General features: G+C 55.1%; 1 protein-coding gene across 2 annotated transcripts; it reads right to left on the bottom strand.

Moving 5' to 3' along the window:
* Window positions 1-2,877: 2,877 nt before the first annotated feature.
* Window positions 2,878-13,697, bottom strand: SUMO3 (small ubiquitin like modifier 3). 2 transcript variants are annotated; one of them, XM_030835590.3, is made up of 4 exons: window positions 13,544-13,697; window positions 8,776-8,904; window positions 5,145-5,216; window positions 2,878-4,178 (listed from the first exon to the last, which is right to left on the bottom strand). In XM_030835590.3, the coding sequence occupies exons 1-4, from the start codon at window positions 13,562-13,564 to the stop codon at window positions 4,044-4,046; spliced, it is 357 nt and encodes a 118-aa protein (XP_030691450.1). In that variant the 5' UTR covers window positions 13,565-13,697; the 3' UTR covers window positions 2,878-4,043. The 2 variants fall into 2 exon arrangements, with proteins under 2 accessions (XP_030691450.1, XP_060153682.1); XM_060297699.1 differs by lacking the exon at window positions 13,544-13,697 and having other exon boundaries at window positions 8,776-12,510.
* Between the last annotated feature and the right edge of the window lie 566 nt (window positions 13,698-14,263).

Here is a 14,263-nt window from a genome sequence, read left to right as displayed (position 1 = left end):
GATCCGGATTCCAGTAGGGAACTCTGCAGAAGATCCCGGAGCAGCGAGCGCCCGCAGAGTGTGTGTGAACCGCCTGTTCCGTCCTCGTGGCCTCAGGGCGGCCCCGACGGCGGGGACGGGGATGGAGGATCGTGGACAGAGGATGGAGACGGCGGGGAGGGCGGACGAGGGGGGCGGTGGGCAGGGCTGGCCACTCGCGGGCCGGATGAGCAGATGTCGTTCAGACTATTTGCTGAAGGTACACCGTGGACGGTGTCGGGGCTCCCTCGCTGTCACCCGTGCAGTTCAGAGGAGGCGACTTTCGGGCCCAGCTGCAGTCAGAGCGAGAATCCACGCGGAACACATTTGGTGCCCCGGTGGCTACCCTCACACCGCTTTAGGTTTGAAAAAGTGAGATTGGCGATTGTGGCGGTTTTATGCCGTGTCGGTGTGGTTCTGGATTCCACTCGGCCAAGAGAGGAGCTTTGGGAGCTCGAGGTGGGAGCAGAGCAGCGGCCAGACCCCTCCCTCACCCCAGGTGTGGATGGGCTCCCCTCCCAACCGCCAGCCTGCTGACCAGCAGCTCCCAGAGGCAGCGGGTCCAGACTTCCCCACGGCCCCCTTGGCAGTCCCCCAGGCCACTGCTTCAGGAGGCCAGCAAGGGGCCATACACCGCCCCCCCCCGCCCCCGCTGCTGCTCTGGCTTCTCCACTGAGTAATGTGCATCGGGTAACTAGACTGGCGAGTCTTTTTTTTGTAACATTCATGGTGGTTCTACTGACTGGCCCACTGATCTGTTGATCTATTTATTTATGCCTCTTAGAACCCCATTCTTACTTCAGAGAAAGTCAGCACATTTAGTGCTTTGTGGCAAGGATATATGCACCTTTTAAAAAAGAAAAGTTTTTATCTTCACAACACATATCCAACGTACTCCTCTATAGAATTTCTATGTAATGTCCTGTATAATTTTTTAGCACAGTACACAACTTATCTGTCTCCTGTAACCAGAAACATGTCCCATGAGGGCAGGGTGTTCTCTTCTCGTGTGTTCCAGGATGCAGCCTCAGTACCTGGACGTGGCAGGAGGTATCTGTCGAGTTGAATAAAATTAAACAATTCGCACAAACCTCACAATGGTGCATATTTTGCGGTAGAGGTGTCACAAGAATTCAGTCTGACACTGTCTTTTCAAATGACCATGGTGATTTATAAAAACAACACAGTACTTTTAGACAGTTCCAAAGAGTAATGGATTTGCACAAATACTCATGCGCTTCACCTGTTCAAGCAGTTGCCCTCTCTGCAATCAGACCACACCCCACCCCCCAAGCCGGTCAGGGGTCAGAGGGTGTGGTTCCCATGGAGACTGAAGGAAAACTCCACTTGGTCACCTAAAGGAAGTGTGGGTGATGAAAAGCATCGTCATCAACGTTATGACGCTCAGACAACAGCACCTGTCAGATGCTGGGTATTTTCTTAGCTGCGTCCACGTCTGTGTCACTGCTGTCTTTGTCACATCATTTTCCTGTTGTAGAGCAGTGTGTGTATTCACAGCTTGTACCAGGATTAGTTTCAAGTGACAAAAGCCCAAAATATGAGGTGCTCAACGTAACAGAAGGCTCTCACCTCACTGGCTGGTGGGACGGCCTCCCCTTCAGGGAAGCAGGCCCCCTCCACACGTCTTCTCTGAGATTCAAGTGTAACTGGGCACCCTGTATTTTATTCACTCAGTCTGGGGCAACTCTCTGCTCGGTCAGTCGGTCCTGGTATCCCCAGGGTTCTGAGTAGCAGGTGTGTGATATCAATACCTAGAGGCTTTGGTCCACTGGACAGGCCAGCAAGTTCAGAATAAACTAGTTTCTTTGGGAACTGACGTTCTGAGGTACAAGAAGGATCTGCTTTTTGCAGTTCCTTTCCATGGAACCTGTGTCTCGTGGCAGAGCCAGTATTAACACATGCTTCCCCACCTGTGCTGTGCAGCACAGCCAGGCTGGCATCGCCCGTGCGCCTGGAACTGAGGGGTCCTGGGACATGGGACTTGCGGTACCGGAACTGAGAAGGTGCCGGCTGGGACCCAGGGCACCACCAACAGCATCAATAGGGCCTGTCTCCTACTGAAGCATCAATTTAACCCAAAGATTCTGGGAGTTGGGTTTGGGTAACAATATTTTAAAAACATCGACATCAACAGATTATTCCGAATGCACAATCTGCACACATTTCTAAGATAAAAGACAACCTCCAGGACGTTGCCTGCTCTTCGGTCAGGCAGCATTGTTCTAAGCTCCCAAGGATACAGCGCTGCTCCTAACCTAAGGCACCCCGGGTGTCCCTCTCGGCACAAGTGCAGGGGCTGCCCTGTCGGGCTTCGCCACCCGCCGCGGCATCTGGCACACGACCCAGTCGCTGTGCTGCGCCTTCGCCTCCTGCCGCTGCTGTAAGTGAATCAAGTGCTCCACTACCCGGCTGCCCTTGACCTTTCAATTTGCGCTTACCTCACCTGATGCACCCTGGTGCTGTCACAGCGTGGCACGCAGGGAAGTTCTCAAATTAGTGCCAACTCGCTTCCGTTTCAAACCGATGAGTGAGTAGCTTGTCAGCTGCACCAAGGAAAAGTCTTATACTCAAACACCAAAAATATCGAGAAGCCCAGAGTAACGGCGACCCTCCACCCAGGACACCCAGGAGAGGACAGAGGAGAGTTCTGAGGGTGAGGGGGTGTCCTCGGCAGGAGACGCCACCCGCCTGGGAAGCCTGCGCGGGCGCAGGAAGGGGGGCAGCGGTGAACCGGCCTTTAGATCGAAGTCTGAGTGGCCTCGCTGGAGGGTCGCTGCAAATACTGAACATGACACAACGCCCAAGCTCCGTACGCAGTGCTGGATACAAGCCGAGAGACAGAATACCAAACTCTATTTACTGTCGACAGTAGTAAAGGACGACAAATAACGTACAAACGGGAATAAACACAACAGAGCCAGCAGACATCCCACCCGCGCCCGAAGAGCAAAATACAAAGGAAAAGCAGACATCTTCAGCGAGATGCCAGCCAGACAAGAGAGGACGGTGGTCGCGCTGCCCAGGTGACCCGAACAAGCAATGCCGGGCCATCCGGCGGCAGTGGGTCCACACACAAGGGCAACAGGACAACTATCGGAGTTTAACCAGGACAGACCCCAAATGCTTCACAGAACTGAAATCACATGTAACACGTAAACTCCATACCAACTTGGGGAGCAGAGCACAGTCCATGGGGAGACCCCGGAGCCGTCTTTCACTCGTAACCACACTTTGAAGCAGCTCTCTTACACAAAAACGTTAATTGCAAAATCAGCAATACTCAATCTTCCTTTTTTATATACAGACTGTCATTCATCAGAAGCAAATACTAGAAGAAATCTGAGGCCCCGGCACTATTACCAGGTGAGACGTGTGGGAATTACTTTTTTCTCTGTTAAGGAAGAGGGGAAAAGCCAACTTTCACTGCCCCTGAACAGCATCACTGGCCATGGGTGGCGATGGGTCCTGGGCCCCAGGCCCCACGCGGGGCCACGTTACTGAAGAACTTCTTACCTTTTAAGAAACATTCCAGTATTTTCCCTTCAACTTTACTATATTCTGACAAAGCTCACACTTGTAATATTTAGCATTAAAAAGACCTGTGCCAGCAAGATAAGTGAAAGTTTGTCTCCCATCCCGACTGTGTCCCCAAAACTCACCCCACGGAAACACCCCCAGAGCAGTGACGTGAGTTCTCTACATGACTGGAATGGGTAGGGGCCAGTACCTGGGGTAAGAGCCCCACCTAGACGGAAAGTGGGCACTCGGGCCACAGGTTTGGGGGAAATGTCATAGGAGGGAGGAAAAACAAAAATGAAAGTAAAAACAAAACCAAAACCCCTCGCCATGCATTTTACCCCAACAGAGGTACCGGGGTGATGGGCCGGGGGAAGCCGTGGACATCCCCGCGGCCGCACTGAAGTACATCAGAGAGCAAAGTCCTTCTGGGGAATGTCCTCGGTGTCTGAGCCTCCCTGGTGCGGGCATGGTCACACCTGCACTGTTCAATAGCGAACACGAGCGCAGTGACACGAGGGGACGGCGGCTCTAGGGGCTGCACCCCAGAGGCAGCTGGCCGCCCCGGACCCCCCCGTCTGCTGCTGGAACACGTCGATGGTGTCTTCGTCCTCCATCTCCAGCTGCAGGCACAGAGGGGGCAGTGAGTATCCTCACGTCACAGGAAGGGGTCCCACCCCGCTGAGCACCAGGGCCTTGGAGCTGCCCCCGCCCACGCCAGGGACACCACCCTGAGGCGCCTGAGCCCCGAGCCTGCCGTCGGTGGGCACCCGGGGGCGGAAGCTGACCTGTGGATTTCCGACAAGCCCGCGTACTCCCCAAGCTTCCCCTAACAAAGGAACGGCCAACGTTAGGGACTTGGCCCGATAGAGACACTAAGTCCTGTTACAAATAAACAAGTCTCTAGAAAGTTTTACTGAAAAGTACAAACCGGCTAACGTTGCAGAGCCAGTATCCAGGCTACAAGTGGGTGGTGACCGCACGTGCCCCGCTCGCCTGGAGCCTGCAGACGGCGGCGGGCATGGGCAGGCCGAGGCCTCGTCCCTGTCTCTGGACCACCTCCGCCAGGCACCCAACCCTCCTGGTCCCTCTCCCAACACAGAAGAGGCTGACAAAGGACATCTTCCTCATTCAAAAACTGAACCTCAAAATTACAAAGTCAAATGATCTAATAATGAAAGCCATTAAGAAAATGTAGGGACTTCCCTGGAGGTCGAGTGGTTAGGACTCCACGCTTCCACTGCAGGGGACACAGGTTCGATCCCTGCTCGGGGAAATGAGACCCCACATGCCACAGAGCACAGCCAAAAAAACAATTTTTTTTGATAAATAAATAAAAGGTGAGGTGGGTATTCCCTGGTGGTCCAGTGGTTAGGACTCTGCATTTCCACTACCGAGGGCCCAGGTTTGGGGAACTAGGATCCCGCAAGCCACTTGGTGTGGCAAAAAAAAAAAAACAGAAAGAAAATGTAAGGTATTCTTTCTATGTGAGAAGCGATCGGTGCCTCTCAAATGCAAGTGTTCCAAATGGAAGTTATGAAAGGCAGATCGGAAGAAGCCCTCACGTATAGACAGGGCGGCTTTCCTACCTGTGCTGGGGTGTCGGTTTCATTAATTGGTTGTCCATCAAACCTGAATCGAATCTGTCTCATTGACAAGCCCTGAAAAGAAAAAGCAATCATCATTAAACATTTTCAGCTAACACATTAATTCAAAAAGAATCACACATTTGGGGCTTCCCCGGTGGCGCAGTGGTTGAGAGTCCGCCTGCCGATGCAGGGGACGTGGGTTCGTGCCCCGGTCCGGGAAGATCCCACATGCCGCGGAGCGGCTGGGCCCGTGAGCCATGGCCGCTGGGCCTGCGCGTCTGGGTCCTGTGCTCCGCAACGGGAGAGGCCACAGCAGTGAGAGGCCCGCGTACCACAAAGAAAAAAAAAAAAGCATCACACATTTATGTGGAAACACCAGATTTCTGAATATACGGATTCAGGACGCAGTTGACTATGAAGCCTCGCCAGCGGGGCTGCAGCCTAGTTCATGTGATGCTCCCAGAACAGCCTTTCAGACATTGCCGTTCTAGCACGTTCTAGCTCCTGGGGCTCCACCCTCATCCATCCCTCTCGCTTCCCTCCAGGTGCCGAGCAGAATTTCAACACCTTTGGCACCATCACTTCCTCCCCTTTAAACAATTCTCAGAAACAGGTCAGGCGACCCTGAGGCATGTGATGAGCAGCCTGCCTGAAGCTGGGAAGCGGCCCTTCTGCCTCCTGAGGGAACAGCTGGACGTGGTCGGGGGCACAGCCAGTTCTTCAGGACAGACAGGATTAAAACACCCGTCTCTGCTCCCTCCTGAAACCTACTGATGTGACATAAAGAAACAAGAAAAGGCATAAACAAGGACAAAGAAAACAGGAGAGGGGCCAGGCCAGCAGACAAAGGGCATCACCTCCAGGCTGGAAGCTACAGGGCTGTGGACCCTAGACCCCAAGGTCAGGATGCGGTGCGCTGGGGGGCAGGGGGGCGGACAAGAGCCCCGAGAGGGGCAGGGGCCAGGCACACAGGTGTAAGAGGCAGCGATGCAGCTGATGTGGGATGACTGATGGAAAGTCCACATCCGACTCCCAAAGCAGGGCCCCCAACCCCAAGGTCGGGCACTGTCCCTCCCACGGGCAGAAGGTCCCCGTTCTGGAGAGGTGGACTCAGAGCCCTGGGCTGGGGACACAGGCACAAACGGGGCAGTGACAGGTGGCCGGCGGAGGCAGGCGAGTGACGCCCAGTACACCCGGCGCCCCGCCGAGCTGCTCCTCCCGGCCGCCGCGCTCCCAGGGCACAGGCGGGAGCCTGAGGGCCACGCCGGGGAGACTTAAAGACTCACAGATTGCAACACTGGGACCCCCACAGAACACCCACCCGGGCAGGCCGCCCCGCGACAACATGCGGGCCCCGTCCACACACCAGGTGTACAGCTTTCCACCAGCTTTTTAGTGCTTCGTGCTTAAATACGAGCCGTCACCCAGGGAGAGAGGACAGTTAAGGAAAGACCAATGTGTGAGGAGTCAAAGCAAAGAAGAAAGAAAGGGACGAGGAGGGCACGGGGAGGAAGGATCAGAGCTCGCCGGGACGCGTGCGCACACACGCACGCACGCAAAGACGTGCAGAGACACAGCCGCGCGTGCACACGCACGTGCACAGATGCATACACACACCTGAAGCTCTTAGGGAGATAGAAAACAACAGAAAGTTCCCCTGGGGAAAAAGGAGCCTCAGAAAACGGGAAAGAACAAGAATTTTTTTTTTTTTTTTTTTTTGCGGTACGCGGGCCTCTCTCTGCTGTGGCCTCTCCCGTTGCGGAGCACAGGCTCCGGACGCGTAGGCTCAGTGGCCATGGCTCATGGGCCCAGCCGCTCCGCGGCACGTGGGATCTTCCCGGACCGGGGCACGAACCCGTGTCCCCTGCATCGGCAGGCGGACTCTCAACCACTGCGCCACCAGGGAAGCCCAGAACGAGAACTTTTAAAAATCAGAAATCATGACAGAAACAAGACCGTCCATAAAAAGTGGGAACATGAAGTTGAGAAAACCTCCCAGAACAGAGGCCAATAGCAACAAAACCCAATGCACGATGGGAGGAAATAATCCAGCTGAACACACCTAGAGCAGGTAACTGCAAGCCGGATGGGAATTCCAGTGAAGAGGGACACAAATTACCAAAGAACTAACAGAAGGTCTAGTTCCTGAACTAAAATGAGTTTCTAGACCGAAAAGGCCCCGAATGTGCCCAGAAGAGTCAATGGTAACACTGCCTCAAAGCACGCAAACAAGGTCCCAAAAGCTATCAGAGATAAACCAAGCCGCTAACAGAGGAGAGAGAATGAGAATGCCATTGAACTTTCCACACCAGCGTTGGAAACTAGACGAAAATGATGCAATAGCTCCAAGAAAAGAAAATGAACTGCAACCTACGTGCACTCAAACATTCAATTGTGAAGGTTTATAAAGCAAATCACTTTCCGACGTGCAGTAGTTTTCATACCCTTTCTGCGCAAGATACTGGAAGATATGCTCCATCAAAACAGGGGCAGAAGATTAATCCAGAAAATACACAGGAGGAGGCTCTGGGATGATGGCTGAGCAGCAGTCCAGGTGGGGCAGGGAGGGAGGGGCCCTGGGAGGGACCATGGGAAAGCAAAAGGCCCAGGAACGTGGCGGACGGTGCAGCACGATGGGAAATTCAGGGCATAAATTAACAAGGGGCCCCCAGAAAATGACACACACAACCACCACCAGACCAGGAGAAACAGGACTCAGACAAGAGCCAGAAATCTTCACAGGCCGCTGTGTGGCTCAGGGCTGGCGCTGCCCCAGTCAGGACAGAAGCAGGAGATTCCAGAGCGATGGGCTGGAGTCCAGGGAAGGAGCTGTGTGCAAGCGCGGGCGGTGGGTGTGTGGATGGCAGCCCAGAGCTGAAGACCCACCTTTCACAGGCGGAAAAAATCTCCAAAGTCAAAGAACGTGAAGAAATAGAAGTGCAAGCATATTTACCAAAGAGAAGTGAAAAAAAAGTTGGAGTTGAAAGTGATCTCCTCCGAGGAGCAAGCTCTGAAAAGTGGGGAGAAGAAGAGTTAGGCGTGGAGCTGTTTTAGGGTGTTTGTAATAATAACAACAGAAAGCCCAAGGCAAGGATTTATCAAAGCCAAGAACGGAAACTAACAAAGGTCCAGTATTTCCGAAGTATCCTGAGAAAAGCTGCCTCACCTGAAAGGACAGGCTCAGGGGGAGAGACCGGGCAGGAGCATCAGAGAGCACAAGGGGACCGAGGGGCCCAAGGGCACAGTCACACGCACACGTAACACACACTCCACACTCCGCGCGGTCAGTCTCTCTGGTCACCGTGGGAGGACATACGAGCACGGGCTCCTTATTTTGAAATGTAGTAAACCAAGGGCAAGAATCAAGCATCGTCTGGAAACTGAACTGTGTCGAGGGCAGTGGCTCCACAGACACAGAGGTGGAGGGATGAAATACCCAGCGAAGCCGCCACTCCGATCCCGGCAGCGCCACGAGGACATCACCAGACATCCACCCCTGACCGGGACGACCGGGTGGCTGAAGAGGGAGTGACCGGCCAGCCTGGAGGGGCCGGGCGGAGGGGAGCGCCTCCGGGGAGGTGTGCACACACAGAGACACACACAGGCGCGCGCTCCGGGGCCCTCCCCGCACCTGGCGCTCGCAGTAGGCCTTCATCAGCTTGCTGAGCGGCGTGTGCCTCTTGATCTTGAACTGGACAACGGAGCCGTCCTGCCCCGCCACCTTCAGGTTGATGTGGCCGTTCTCCGTCTTCACTCCCTCCTGCAAAGAGACGTGAATCTCGGCCTCCAGCCCGTCGCCCCACAAACACCACTTTAAAGGCAAAGTGTTTGCGTGGCTGCTGGCCTTTTTTGAAGTCATGAAAACCAAGCTACTTCTTAAAATTCCCCAGCAATTGGGTCACTCGTGTGATTGCTTGATTTCTACACAGAACTTACTTTTCACTTCTACTTGCTGGGTCAGGAAATGCCCTGCCAATCTAGTGTTTCCACAGACTGTCAATTCGAGGGGGAAAGTCTGCTCAGTAGATCCAGAAAACAATGGAGAGAAAATCCATCTTTGCTCTAAGATCGCTCTCGTGAGACTAGGAACCGCACGTACGCACAGGTGATTTATACTTACGCACGCGGATGAATGAGACCCAACGACAGATGTTTCCAGCCGGGAAAGCGGGGTGCGAGTGGCTTGGGGTGCAGATGGCCCACAGCTTCCCTGCTCGCCACTAGGGAGGGCCACCCTCAAGTCCGTTCTGTGCCACCAGTCCCACCTGGACGGGGTCCCCGCCATATTCTATCCTGACATGATCCCGTAGCGGGGGTCTCTGGCCCCTGGAAACTACTGGAAGTTGACGCAAGAAGCTCGTGTTCAGAGCAGAGGCTCGGCCTGAGAGCACCGCTGGGGGAGACGGGAGTTGTTTACTTTTTAACAAAATGATGAAGCTGACCCCTGAGTCAATCTGCAGACGAGTTTGGATGGAGACCAAAGCGGGTCTGTACGCTGTCCAGCCACATGCTCTCGTCCCCCTCCTGAGGCTCCGGCAGGTCCGGCCGCCGCGGGCTCTCTGCTCCTTCCCTGCTTCTTCCCCTTCCTCCCCCAGGAACCCACTCCCTGCCGCCATTTCCCTGCCTCACGCCTCCCTGCCTCACGGAGGGGGAGAGGAAGGAGGCCACTCAGCACTCTGGCCCCTGGAGACCCCAGTAGGTGAGCTCGGGCTGGCCCGAGAAGTGACCCCAGGAGGCGAGACTCCGGCAAGGAGCCTCCTCTGATGGAGCTGGGGCCCCATGATCACTCCCCAGAGACCGAGGATGCAGTTGCTTTTCCATGTTTTTCAAATAAACGTTTTATTTTGGAATAATCTTACATTTCCAGAAAAGTTGCAATACCGAGGCACAGTGCACTCCTACACCAGCCCCGCCCCTGTTAACATCTCACGTACTGCAGTGCCCATCACACCCAAGAAACCGACACTGGCACACCGCTGACAACGGAACTGCGAGCTCTTTTGTATTTCACCAGGTTTTCCACTAACACCCTTTTCTGTTCCAGGATCCAATCCGGGATACCACCTTGCATTTGCAGATAAGATTTCTTTTCCATTTATTCATCGTGTTAAAATGCACATAAAATTTACCACCTTAACCATTTCCAAGCGTACAGTTCAGTAGTATAAAATACAACCATTGCCACCATCCACCTCTACAACTCTTTTCATCTTGTAAAACTGAAACTCTGTCCCCACTGAACACTAACTCCTCCCCCTCCAGCCCCTGGCCCCCACTGCTCTTCTGCCCCTATGAATCTGACTCCCCCAGGGACCTCCTGTAAGTGGAATCACACAGTATTTGTCCTTTTGTGACTGGCTTGTGTCACTCAGCATAATGTCTTCAAGGTTCATCCCTGTTGCAGCATGTGTTTAGGAAATCCTAAAAGGATTTCCTTCCTTTTCAGGCCTGAATAATATGCTATTGTATGCACAGACCAAGTTGTGCTTGTCCATTCATCCATGGACCAACTGACACTTGGGTTCTTCCACAATTTTAGCTATGGTCAGTAATGCTGCTATGAACATGGGTGCACAAATATCTCTTTGAGGCCCTGTGTTCAATCATTTTGGGTCTATATCCAGAAGCAGAGTTTCTGGATCATATGGTAATTCTACTTTTAACTTTTTGAGGAATTCCCATACTCTCTTCCACAGCAGCTGCACCACTCTACATTCCCACCACCAATTGCAACTTCTCCTCGCCAACACTTGTTTTCTCTTCTGTTTTTTGGAAGCAGCAATCCTAATGGGTGAGGTGATATCTCACTGTAGTTTTGACTTGCATTTGCCTGATAATCAGTGATGTTGAGCATCTTTGCATGGGCTTCTTGGCCATTGGTATGTCTTCTTCGGAGAAATGTCTATCCAAGTTTTTTTGCTCATTTCTGCATCAGGTTGCTTGTTTCTTGCTGTTGAGCTTTAGGAGTTCTCTATATATTCTGGATACTGATCCTTTATCAGACATACGATGTGGAAGGAAAATCAAAATGGAGTCAGTGTTGCTCAGAGAGCCTCTCAAACAGAGCCAGGAGGCCACTGAGGACGGACCTTACGCTCCTCTCAGCCCGGACGGAATCTGACCCTGTGACCACGTCCTGTCCTGATGAAGGCATCCAGGACACCTGCCAGAAACTCAAGATACCTGTGGGACCCAGACCCTAAAACAACTCGTGACAGCCATCCCTTAAGGACAAATATTTCCTTTCTTGCGTCAGAACTCAGCCTCGTGGCTTTCGCCTTTATTATAAAGCCCCTGATTCTTTCTCTTCCTCGGAAAGCTCTTTCGGTTTTACCCAAATCTGTGTCTCCCAAGCTGCAATTCTTAACACCCCAAATAAACTCTTTTCTTATCTGCAGCCTCCTGCAGTTCTCTTTTTGGTTGATAGTGATTTGAAAATGTCTTCTCCCCTTCTGTGGGTTGGCTTTTTACTCTGTTCAGTGTCTTTTGATGTACAAAATTTTTTAATTTTCATGAGTCTAGTTTATTTTTTTCATGTTACCTGTGCCTTTGGTGTCATATCCGAGAAATCATCACCAAGTCCAATGTCATGGAGCTTCTGTCCTATGTTTTCTCCTAAAAGTTTTATTGTTTTAGGTCTTACGTTTAAGTCCTCGAACGATCTTGACTTAATTTTTGCATACGGCGTTAAAAAAGGTCCAACTTCATTCTTTTGCACGTGGATAGAGGATGCATTTGCTTTTTTGATGAAACAATATGGGTGTGTTCAAAACAAAGGGACACTGGGGCCAGCACACAAAACAAACAGAAAGAGGGCAGACCAGGCAGAGAAAGACACCAAGAGCACACGGCCTGGCCCAGACCCCTGGAGAATCCCTAACAAACAAAGGAACTTAGAAGAGAGGAGGGGCGGGGAGGGGAGCCTAAACACCAGAACCACAGTTCACGCTGTCAGTCCCCTGCCTGTGCTCTCGAGGGGAGGCAAACTGTCTTTCCCAACTGATCCACAAGGTTTTCTTTCTGCCAAGATGGCCTGGGAGTGTACCTCCTACCCTCTCCTCTCCAGGCCCAGAGGAAGGAGTGGCTCCAGGTAGGGAGCAGTGCCCAGCAGGCACAGTGGGCACTGGTGGGGCATGAGGCCCAACCATCCAGTTGCCTTGAGAGTAGTTAAAACAAGTTGATTCTACTGAATTGGGCCTTGGACGTTGACCACGTGGGAGAGTTAAGTTTAAACACACTGAAGGGATGGTACTGTGTGTATTTCGTTGCCTATAAACTACAGTAAGAGGAGGCCACCTAGAAATCATAAAGAAAGGGCATTTACATCTGGCCTCCCCAAGTGTGAAAAAAGCAAAGGCAATTCCAACTGCACCTGGAGGGAGGACGCTCCTGGAGGGTGGCTTTTTCTCACAGGAGAGGGCAGCTTCCACCGGAGCCCCACCGTGTGATCCCGACCAGGGAGGGGCTCCGTGACCAGGGGCCCCAACTTCAGCTCAACCTCCAGCATCAGCGGGGTCGGCGGGAGCCTGCACGCAAAGCAATGCGCAGCAGATGGTCCACTTCAAAAAGACAGACCCCAAGAGTGCAGACGAAGAGCTCCAGAAACCTGTTTTTAAGACTAGTTAGCACAACCGCGGGCCTTCGCGAGGACTGCTGTGCAAGGCACCAGCGTGCGGAGCGCGCGCCGCAGAGCCCGGTGCGCAGGGCGTGGCGCACACCGGGTGACAGCGACGGGAGGTGGGCGCACACCCTGGGGGCGGCAATGCGTCCAGACAGGTCCGGCCTCTCAGAGCCCCTGCCCAGCCTGCGCCCTCTCGGCGCTCCGCAGTGAGGACTGAGGAGGGGACCCCGCGCACGCGGGACAGTAGGGCCCAGGCCGGCCCGGACCGTGGGTCCCCGCGTAAGAGGCGTAGTGGGGGTGGGTCCCGGCGAGGGAAGAGGTCCTGGGGAGAGGCGGTCCCAGAGAGGGACTGGGGACGGGGTTGCGATGTCAGCGGAGGGAGAGGGTCGCAGCCACGGGGGCCGGGCTAGAGGCGCCCGATCTTCGGGACTCGGCCCACCGGAGGGGTGGAGCTCGGACCGCGGAGGAGGAGTCTGGGCGGAGGGAGCCGGGGGGCGGGGCCCGGGCAGGGGCGGAGCTCGAGGGCGGGGCGGCCCGGGGGCGGGGCCTGGGCGGAGGGCGGGACTGCGGGGGAGGGGAGACTAGCGGAGCCGGGCGGTGCGGGGAGGAGGGGCTGGGGGTGGAGAGGGGAGTGGGGAAGGAAGGCGGGGAGGCCTGCCGGCGCCGCTGGGCCTGGGCCCCGGAGGCCGGCGGCGGAGGGCGGCGGGGCCCGGGGCACGGGGGCGGCGCGGGCGGGGGGGCCGAGTCCGGGGCCCGGCCCGCGCCCGCCGGCCCTTACCTTGGGCTTCTCCTCGGACATGGCTGCGCGCGGCGGGCGGCGGGGCAATAGACAGCGCCGAGCGGGCGACTCACGCTCTCGGCCCGCCGCTCTCCCGCCGCAGCTGCTCGCGGGGCCGCGCTTTGCCCCCAAATCCCCGCGCGCAGGTTGGCCGGCGCGGGTCACGCGGTGGGGCGCGCGTGCACGAGGCGCGCTCCCGGGCGTTGGGCGCGTGCCCGGCCGGCCGAGGTTCCTGGCAGTTTCAAATGCGTCAGCTGGCTGGACCCGCGCAGTCCGGCGTCCGTACTTCGGGGGGCGCGCTGGAAGCCGCGGGAACACAGGGCACCTAGGGTCGTGGGGCACGGGGGGAGCTGTGTGGGTGGGACGTGCTGGGACCCCAAGGGTGCACGGAGAGCCAGGCCATCAGCCCTACAGGTGCGGGGTCGGGGGCAGGCCTGACACATTATCTTGGCGCCTGAGAATGGCCCGCCCGTCCCCCGAACTGGCCCCTCACCTACCGCATCTCCACCAGCTGAGGCCGGGTGTATCCACTGGCTTCCTCTGTGATGAGTGCGTCTCACAGGGAAACAAGGAGAATAAAGCCAGCCGGGTGAACTACCTCCAGTGGCCCCGGTGGACGTGCGTGAGAGAGAGCTGCCCCGGGGACGACCCCAGGCCTAGGAAAGGCTCGGTTCACCTTCACAGAGGAGCCAAGTGTCCTGAGGAAGTGGGGGTGAAGGA

Source organism: Globicephala melas, chromosome 4 (assembly GCF_963455315.2).
Source record: "Globicephala melas chromosome 4, mGloMel1.2, whole genome shotgun sequence".
NCBI lineage: Eukaryota > Metazoa > Chordata > Mammalia > Artiodactyla > Delphinidae > Globicephala > Globicephala melas.
This window is presented reverse-complemented; position numbering and strand designations above follow the sequence as displayed.

Bases quoted from the DNA above. Each gene is read 5' to 3' on its own strand.
- SUMO3 (XM_060297699.1), bottom strand. From the start codon at position 9,003: ATGACTTCAAAAAAGGCCAGCAGCCACGCAAACACTTTGCCTTTAAAG. The intron at 5,217-8,775 runs GTGCGGGGAGGG...TTTTCTTTTCAG, and splicing joins AGGCCTACTGCGAGCGCCAG to GGCTTGTCAATGAGACAGAT. The intron at 4,179-5,144 runs GTAGGAAAGCCG...CTGTGCCTGCAG, and splicing joins AAACCGACACCCCAGCACAG to CTGGAGATGGAGGACGAAGA.